Source organism: Melospiza melodia, chromosome 9 (assembly GCF_035770615.1).
Source record: "Melospiza melodia melodia isolate bMelMel2 chromosome 9, bMelMel2.pri, whole genome shotgun sequence".
Lineage (NCBI taxonomy): Eukaryota > Metazoa > Chordata > Aves > Passeriformes > Passerellidae > Melospiza > Melospiza melodia.
Window position 1 is genome coordinate 17,231,071 of NC_086202.1, and position 9,589 is coordinate 17,240,659.

General features: G+C 52.5%; 1 protein-coding gene across 4 annotated transcripts; it reads right to left on the reverse strand.

Annotated features, from left to right (window-relative positions):
• Nucleotides 1–216: 216 nt before the first annotated feature.
• Nucleotides 217–7,285, reverse strand: TMEM72 (transmembrane protein 72). Of its 4 annotated transcripts, none has more exons than XM_063163570.1 (5): nt 6,921–7,285; nt 2,992–3,058; nt 2,518–2,589; nt 1,693–1,832; nt 217–1,523 (listed from the first exon to the last, which is right to left on the reverse strand). In XM_063163570.1, the coding sequence occupies exons 1-5, from the start codon at nt 6,988–6,990 to the stop codon at nt 1,063–1,065; spliced, it is 810 nt and encodes a 269-aa protein (XP_063019640.1). In that variant the 5' UTR covers nt 6,991–7,285; the 3' UTR covers nt 217–1,062. The 4 variants fall into 4 exon arrangements, with proteins under 4 accessions (XP_063019640.1, XP_063019641.1, XP_063019643.1 ...); XM_063163571.1 differs by having other exon boundaries at nt 2,518–2,581; nt 6,921–6,953; XM_063163573.1 differs by having other exon boundaries at nt 2,390–2,581; nt 6,921–6,953.
• Between the last annotated feature and the right edge of the window lie 2,304 nt (nt 7,286–9,589).

The window sequence follows — 9,589 nt, forward strand, 5'->3', positions numbered from 1 at the left end:
CATTTACAGATTTTCATCCCAACAGCAGTGACAGTATGGCTTCTTGTCCCATGCCAAAGGGAACCCAGCCACCTGAGCTCTTCCCACATGTCCTCAGGTGGGAGCTGAATAGGAGGGAAATGCTTGATTATGACTGAATGGTCCTCAAAAGGCAGAAATTATGCCAGGATTAAGCCAGAATTAAGGGGTTCAGTGAAGAGCTGGCATGGAAGAAACTGGTGGGACAGTATGGTAATTTTATTATTGCCTTTGCCCTCTGGGGGCCATAATTACACACATTGGAGTTACACACAGTCTGCTGTGCCAGTGTGGTGCTGAACCTCAGGACCTGGGCTGCCATATCATCCCAAAGTTCTTCTAATTCAAGCGGGTTGTCCAAGCAGGGGACACCTGGAAGGCCTCTGCTTCTGCTTAGGTGTCCCCAAGGCCAGAGATGATTTCCCTGCTGGTCTCAGAGTGCCTGGGGAGGTACTAAGCAGGTGCTAATGCCAGGGGTGTGCTTGGTTTCAGCCCACCTCACAAATATGTTTTGCATGTCTCAAGCTACTGCAGCGGGTGCAGGTGCTGAGAGGGAACCTGCAGGCTGCAGTGCCTGTGCTGAATTCACCCAGCCCTGAGCTCTGCCATGTGCAGTGAGAATTCACCCAGCCCTGAGCTCTGCCATATGCAGTGAGGCCAGAGAGACACAAGTACCCCAGCAGAGGCTGCTCCAGGGCACACAGATCTCCACTCCTGCTGCCTGAGTCTGCCAGCAGGGAGGCACACGCCGTGGCTGTGATGTCAGGAGGAGCACGGAGGGGTGTGCACAGGGGCTGACACAGGTGAGGCCGTGGGAGCAGAAACCTCACTGTGCTGGCACTACCCCAGCTGAACCCCACCTGTGCCCTGGCAGCCACAATGCAGGGGACCAGGGAGTGCAGGCAGCCCTTGGAGAGGGGGTGGCACAGCTGTCACCCCCAAAGTACGGAAGGCAATAAGGGCCACCTCCTTGGGCCCGTTGGCTGCTGGAGCATCTGCTCCAGGGTAGCAGCAGGCTGTCCTGTCCTCAGTCCTGCTGAGGGCTCAGAAGAGGCCAGGAGAGCTGAGAGGGGCGATGATGATGGGGGCATCAGGTGGGGTGAGGATGGGTGTTGTGTCTGATGTGGTCTCCTCAGCCTCACTCTCCACATCCTCCACGTCCTCGCTGACAGAGGGGATGATCTGCACCACCTTCTCCTCAAAGTGCACTTGCTTGCGAGGCGCTGGCACGGCTGCTGGCTGGACAGGAGTGTCTGGGGCTGAGCTGCTGTCCTTGCTGCCCTTCAGGATGCTCTTCATATGGCCCAGAAGCGAGCGGTGCTGCTCCCTCTGGGCCCCGTGGAAGGTGTAGGTCTGCTCAGTGTCACCAATGATGGTTGGGGCTGCCTCAGTACCTGAAGGGTCCACGTAGTGACCCGCCTGGGGATGCATGTCTTTGTGCCCTGGGCTCTTCCTCCTCTTGCTCAGCAGGAAGTAGGCCAGGGCAGTGAGCACCAGCATGGACCCTGGGGACAAGAATATGTTGGCTGTGGGCTCTGGCTTGTGGGAAGGCCTTGCCAAGCAGTGCTTGGTATGGCTAGCCCAGTGCCACCAGCCCAGCTCCCTGCACATCCCCACCCCTCACCAGACCATTCTCCTCTTCCATCTGCACTACTCCCCACCCAAGCTTCTCACCAGGGATGGTGACATGCCAGACAAGGACGGGATGCAGGAAGCAAGCCACTGAGAGCAGCGTGTACCCCAGGAATTTCTGGAAGCTCCCTGGGCATCTAGCTCGCTTCCAGAAGGCCTGTGCCAGGAATTCAGGCTTGTGACTGGGGAGAGAGAGAGGTCCTTGTGGCATGAGGCACCAACCACATGCCAAGAAGATTTGGTACTAACCATAACCCATCTAAATGTGCAGATCCTCAGTCTGGTTTGTCAGAAGATGGATGTGCTTTTCAGGGAAGATAAGCAAAGCCTGAACATCTCCTGCAGGGAGAAGAGCATTTGCCAGAGGCCAGCATCTCAGTGCCTCACTAATCAAGTGCCTGCTAATACAAGTAAGGAGATGCCTCTAAGCTGTAAGGACTTTTGAGTTTCTTCTAGAAGACAGCAGCAGTGCTCAGCCTCTGAAAAGGACATAAGGATTGTTGACATTTTAGCTTTAACTTCTGTGCTGTCTCTGGAGGGAGCTGAAGCTCACCCTGGGGATCTGGGTCTTCCTCCAACCCTGGTACCTTGTGCCTCCACATTGTGTTAAGCAGATGCTGAAACCAGGGTTTGTTGTGCTGATGCTCAGGAAATTAGGGCACAAGCCTGGGTTAAAACACAGGTTTAAATGGCTGTGCCCATGGACCCATTTACCTCCCCCCTGTCTGAGTGCACTTGCCTTGGCATTGGGGGCAGGACCTTTGGTCTGGCACTTGCAGCTCCCCCAGATCTGGTGTTGCTGTAAGGGGCAAGGTGCCTTTGGGAGGTCCCACCGTGGCTGGAGAGTAGTGGGCAGGGTCTACTCACGTGAAGCACATCTCCAGGAACAAACTGATAAAGAAGAAGCCTTCACAGACAGTAACTGCAACCCCTGAAAAACTGAAAGGTGGAGCTGTCAGGGGAGCGGGGCTGTGTTTGAGTATGTTCTGCAGGTGGGCAGAAAGGGCACAGGGGGCCAGAATTTACTATCCAGTTCTCAACACAGTCTGTATGCAGGGGTCTGAACACCCTCTGCTTATCTGGTTTGTTGAAAACTCACAGCCCTCCTGCCCCTGGGGAATCAACTTGCAGCCAGTGTTGCCTCTGGCCTGCCTGAGTCTGCAGTAGCATTTCTTTTCCTAACAGAAATAGCTTATTTTTCTGAAATATGGAGATCTGAAATACCCAAAGCCTTGGACACTGTCTCCTGCTGCTGTTGCAGTCTAGTCTGGTGCTACATATGGTGGTGGGGTTGACCTTGTCACCCCTGCCAGCTCTGATTTCAAGGGCAAAAATACTCACAGCAGATAGAAAGCCAGGCTTTTAAACTGTCCTCGCTGCAGAGTTTCGACGCCCACACCGATCAGCACTAGAAAGAGAAGGCAGGAAAGATGCTGACTGCAGAGTTCAATCCCAGTTCCCTTGGGTTAGTAACCAGCTCCCAGAATAAATGTTCCCATTTCCCCAGGGGCTAGCAAGGCAGCTTCTTCCATGCAGGGCAGCATGTCAGGACTGCCAGCACCGGTGATTCATGCTGACACACCCACCCAGAGGAGTCAGAGCTGAGTGTTGCCCTTGACACAGAGCCCTGAAACCCATCCCAGCTGCACCCCTGTGATGGCAGCCTTGCCACTGTGTGGGCTCGGGAAAGGTGCTCTGGGAATACCAGCTGGCCTTGGACAGCTGGGGGAGGCAAGCAGCAGTGTCCTGTGACCATTCCACCCTGAGATGGGCCATACTGCCACATCCCAGCTGCCACAGGCCCGCTGCCATCCTCCTCTGCTCCCAGTGCCTGCCAGCCCCACTCCCTTGCCCTCCCTGCTGCACCCAACACATGGCTGCAGAGCAGGGCAGCTGTGCCAGCTGCCTTCACGAAGGGCTGTAGCCATAGCATCAGGATCCTTTGCTAGCCAAACACAAAAACATATAATGGGAGCAGGCAGATTAAAACCAGGGAATGAAAGTTCTCTCAGTGCCTCAGCCAGTACAGAGCACCAGGGAGTCAGTTTTAGGGGGATTAAGAGTATTAGCAAGGCTAAAATCTTTGATGGATTGGCCAATAGCTTCAGGGGATGGAAAATTTTCTTCAACATCCTTCAGTTCCCTTCAAGATTATTTCTAGAATCGAGCAGAAACATAATGCCTCACACCAGCTGCAGCAAGCTGGTTGGTACATAACAATTCACAGGGCACAAGTGTCAGCAGTGTGGAGCTGAATGAAGCTCAGCTTTCATAGCCAGAGCAATTTCCTGTCTGCACCTGATGCCTCCACCCCTCAGTGAGCAGCCCACTGGTGCTCAGGAAGTTCACCACTGCTCCTGCTCCATGCACACTGGCCAAGGTTTGAGGTGCAGGTTAGATCCATTTCTCTGAGCTGTGGTTTGCCCCATCTGGAGAAGAGTACCAGGCCCCCAAACAAGGACACAGCTCGGTGTCCATCGAGACTGCAGTGCAGTCAATGCCAAGGGTCAGCTTTCCCACCTGGGCTGAAAGAAATCCCTCTCTGCTTTCCCTGTGTCTCCTACAGCTGCCGGCCCCTGTCAGCCAAGGGAACTTATGGGGCCCATGTGCCACCCTTCTACACTGCCTTTCCAGCCCTGAGCAGAGCACAGGGAAATCAGCCTCATCACAGGGCTGTGAAGCTGCAAGAGTTGTGTAATCCTACATGCAGAGTACTGTCTTTTACTATCTTGTGACTGAGGGCCATTCTTTATAATCTTCCCTACAAATGTGGACTTCATTCATTCCCATTCATTCATTCATTCATTCAGTCTGTGGATGAATGCAGAATTCTACAGCTTGGCTGCTAGCTCAAGCCTCTGCTCTGGATGGGGAGATTTCCTCCTATTGCACAGCTTCTGCTTTATCCACAAAGCTGTTTGGATGAAGAATCTGCAAGAAAAAAAGAGCTGTTTCGAGGTGTTTGTTTGGACTAGTCACTGCCTTGATTTGGATCTTGTCCAAACCATGTGGCTAAAGGCACATGATTAGGAATTAAATGGTTGAAAGCATGAGAATTAAGAAATAAGTAGGAAATCTTTCCTAGATGCAAAAAACACAAGGCCTGGAATCACTGACCTAGAGATGCTGAAAACCCTGCAGCAAATCACACAGGGCTGTTTGACAACTCTTTGCTAACTTGCCATGAGACCAGTTAGCCATTTTCTGATTCAAAGGAAGCCCTGTAGCCTCACCACTGCAGAGAGCCATACACTCCACGATCCTGGGGGAAGGGGAGGTTTGTATCATGTGGGTAACTTGTATTTACTAGCAGCATAAAGAGCTGGGCAGGCCTTCTCAAAATCAATTAGCGAGGCTGATGCACTCTCCATTTCATAGTTGTTTTTTTTTCAAACAAAACCCATGGGAATTTCTTCTGCATGGTTTCCATTTCATTCAAAAGCCTCCCACACCTCATCAGGCACAAAACACTGCATCAAGCTGATTTCTTACTCCATTGAAATACACAGAGGAATAAAACACAGGCACATCTCAGTCTTCACGGGCCTTTTGGGAAAGTCAGGTGATACTGGGAATGCACCAGACCTATAGAAAAGCCCAGGGAGTTCTAGTGCAGCCCTCTATGCTCTGATGCTAAGCAGACAGATAACTGCAATGCTCATTTAAAGAAAAATTAAAGAAAGATGTGCAGATGCTGCAAAATGATGAAAAGAAAACACGCAGGAAAGATGATATTCCACTAACACATTTCTACATTGTAAACTACTTTCAGTTTTGTTGGTTTAGCATCAGTTTTCTCATGGCAACAAGCTCACATTTTCTCCCAGAAAGGTCTCTATGAATTTTCTTGGAGTTTTAAGTGAGAATATGAGCAGTGTGAGGCTCATGGGGGCTCAAATGGATAGGGATGAAGAAATAAAGTGATCTGCATTTTCTGATTAACGCTGTGTCCCATCTCCCAGTGTTGCAGTATCCTCACAACATGCACTTATCTGCTGGGAGTTTTATAAACTCGGAGACTTAGATCTCTCTGCCTGTTATCAGTATCAGTCCTTTAAAGCACATTCCAGAGCCTCTATCACCCCAGCTGTGTCCTTGGGAACCTGTGCACACTTCAGCTGACCTGTGTGCTTTCTACTTTGTCCTGGTTTGAGCAAAGTGCCTCTTCATGACGTCCTGCAGCTCATAAAGGAAATACAAAGGTAGGAGGGCCCGCTGTGACTTACTCTGATTTCTGGCTCTGAAATCCCTGGGGTTCTGAAACAGGAGCCACAGGCATCACGTCAAGTCACCTCTCACCAGGAACATCTGGTTCACCCCTCCACCCTTTAGACAAATCAGACCCTTTGATCTCTGCTTTACTGATGGGGAAACTGAGGCAGAGAGTGCTGCCTGTCCTGTTCCATAACAGCTAGTCAGCAGCAGTGCCAGAGTCAACCCCTGAGCCCTCTGCTTTAGCTGATTCCCCAAGTCCCACCTGGAGATGCTCCCTGTGCAATGGTGTTCCATCCTCCTGAGTGAGACACTGCGTCTGACACCTGGCTCAAAACTCCTGCATTTCAACTGAAACCAAATGATTCAGCTTGTGCAAGCACTTGGGTGTGTCACCAAACCCAGAACACCCTGGTCCAAAGCCGCCCCTGGCAGCAGGGGGGAAGGATGCTACTCCCCAGGTACCAGGTGGGTGAGTTTATGGTGTCTGTGCTGCAGCCATAACCTGAACTGCTCTGAGCAGCTCCCCAACAGGCTGCTAGAGAGGCAGAGCAGTGCTTTTATTGTAACTATGCCATGGTGGCTGGGACAGAACCTCTCCATCCTGCCTGGGACAGGACATCTCACTGTGCACACTACAAGGAGCTCCTCCTTCATCTTCACATCCACAGTGTAGCCCGGCAGTTTTGCACAGCCATGAGTATTTTGCTTTTCAGTCTCATTGACATCTTGTCTATACCTATGCCTGTTTTAGAAGAATACGGTTTTGTTTTCTACTTTTTTTTTTTTTTTCTTTTGGCATGCATTAGCTTGTCCTCTGAATGTTGGCCCTTCCTTTCCGATGTCTCACCGTGCCTCCCACAGCATTTGGAAAGAACCTAGCCAGGCAAGCACCACTGTCCCACCCTGGGTCCCAAAGCAAAAGCGAGCAAGTTTTCTCGTCCTCCCCAAAGGAAGGGGCTGTGGCTGCAGCTCGCCAAAGGCAGGGAGGCAGCCTGGAGGTCCCAGCTCCCACTCGGTGCCTTTTAGTGCCAAAGCCAGAGAGAATTTGCTCTTACCTGCTGCGGTGGAGATGCCCAGCAATCGGCAGGTGTACTCCAGGGCGCTCCACAGTGCCTTGTGCTGCATGGCGGAGGATGAGGGCTGCGGTACAGCCAGGCAGGAGCTCCTGGGGCTCAGAGCCCCCACGTCAGGCGCAGCCCAGCAGCTCCCAGGAGCAGGCAGAGCCTCTCGTTCCCTGGACTGAGCGACCTTCCTGGAGGAAAGGGCAGTGCGTGCAGGACTGGCCACCTCCACAGGGCCTCCCAGGGGAGGGTGGTCGGAGAATGAGCTGCCACCCGGGGAAGCGGCCAGCGCTGCTTGCCGCCGCTCCCGAGGGGGCTGTTGAGCCCCGGCCCTTTCCCGCCTGCCGCCCGCTCCCTCTCGGCCGGTGATTAATGATTGCTGAGGCAGGGTGCGGCAGGGGCAGCATGGGTGCACAGCCTGCCCTGCTCCTGAGGTGGACGCTCTGGAAGCCCAAGCTGATTAAATGAATGTGAAGTCATTAGTGCTGTGCGGCTCCCGGCAGGTTAACCATTTGTGAGGATGACGATGTTTGCTCCTGGCAGGAGAGCAGCACGTTTGTGGCAAGTCATGGGGGGCACCCCGGGCCCACTGCCTCCTGCAGCTGAGGCCGTGCTGCTGCTCGCCATCCAGGTTCCATCTAGTGCGGCTTGGGAAGTGTCTGTGCTAATGTGCAACCACAGGGACAAGGTCATATTCAGAGGGGTCCCACAGGCTAGGGATCTGATATTCTTTCTTTAGGAACACCAGTAAAATATGTTTTTGTTTTGTAGCTACCAGAGCCATTTGAACAGCACCAGGGTCCCACAAGTGTCATAACGTATGGAATGAGCTACACAGGTACCCTGACCTCTTTGCCTTGGATTTGGTAGACAGCCTGGGAGTCCTTGGCTTGTTCCTGCAGGACACACTGGCTCAGGAGAGGGGCAACCCTATGGATGTCTGAAGGACAAGCCAAGAAAGCAGTGGCTGTTCTGTTCCCAGCCCCACCCTCCCTTGTGCTTGAACAGGGTACACCTCGCTGGAGGTCACCATTGATCCCCACCCGCTGCCACCCAGGGAAGAGGTGGTGTGGGCAGCAGCATGGCAGTCCCAGCAGGAGGGTCCTGTGAGCACAGTCCCAGTGGGCAGCAGCATGGCAGTCCCAAATGGAGGGTGGTATGAGCACAGCACAGTCCCAGTGGGCAGCAGCATGGCCTGCAGGGCAGTGGGTTCACAGGTCAGTGAGCTCACCTTGTGCTGGACAGTCACTGCAGCCCCTGCCCCTTGCAGCACAGGCTGGGAAGCTGCTGTGGGCAAGGGACTGGGTGAATCATGCTCAACTCACGCACAGCCCTGCAGGGAGGGAGCAACCAGCTGAACCTGTCCCCCTGTGATCCCTTCTCACCTGCCTGACACCACAAAGCTGAGCCTGGCCAGTATGTGTTGTACTGACTTATCCTGGCAGTAGAGATGACTTGTGCCAAAGACAAAGTGACAGCTTCTCTTCCATGGCTTCTTGGTCTGTATTTCAAACTGGTATTTTTCCACGTCAGCCAAATGCCTGAGCTTATGAAATGGGTTCATGATTCCTGTAAATAACTGCTGATACTGGTTCTTTGAATGTTCTCAAGGCTGTGAGTGGCAGAGATTTTACAGCAGGGATTCCTGACAAGATTTGGGCATAGCGCACCATGTGAAAAATGGAAAGGCCCACAGGAGAAGGGTTTCCAGAGCATCCTGGGGTGCAAACCCAGCTCATGTCTTTGCTTTGTGTCAGTGTCACCCTTCGAGTGTTCCCATTTCCTCTTGTCCTCCTGCACCACCTCGGGTGTTTGATGGAGCTACCTGTTTTCCCACACCTGGTGACTCAGTGGTGAGCCTTCCTTTCCAAGAGGTGGAAATCAGAGACAGCCAACAGGGAAGGTCACATGAAGGCTGAAGAAAATCCCAGCAGGGGTACCTGTGCCCTGCCTGCTATGGCTGAGCATTGCCTGGGTGGTCCCCATGCCTTCTAATGGTGCTTTGCTGCCGGCTCCAGGAGCACCCTCTGCCTCCAGTAATCACCAGGACAGCTTAAAGGCCCTGGCATTTACAGAACACAGATTCACAGAATACTCAGAGTTGGAAGGGATCCACAAGGGTCACCGAGTCCAACTCTTAAGTAAATGGCCCAAATGTGCATTGAGCCCACAATCTTAGTGTTACTAGCACCATGCTCCAACCAGTTGAGCAAATCTCAGGGATTCCCAGGCTGTACAAGTTGTGCAGGTTCTTTCAGGTTGTGCAAACAGTCTGGATGCTTTTTTTCCTGGCTGTCATGTTCTTTTTTTAACATTGATGTCTCTTTACAAATGTGAAAAGTAGAAAAGTGCTTTAAAAGCAAATAGAATAAAGGAAGACGCAAGAGTCTTTCAGAATCAGTTAGAGCCATGAGCTTAGTCTTGAAGAGATGCAGAAAACAGTGCAGCACTGACCACCCATCCTTCAGCACCCAGCAGTGCTCAAGGCAGCAAGCTGCTGCCTCCTCCCAACATGGGGGTCCTCTTAGCCACCATGGGCAGTGCAGCATACTGGGCTCTTACTCTGGCATGCTTATTAAACTTCACTGAGCTCTCACCCAGAAAGTACATGACTTTCTCTGAGTGCCCTTGACAGCAATGTTTCCTTTCTGGAAAGCAACATG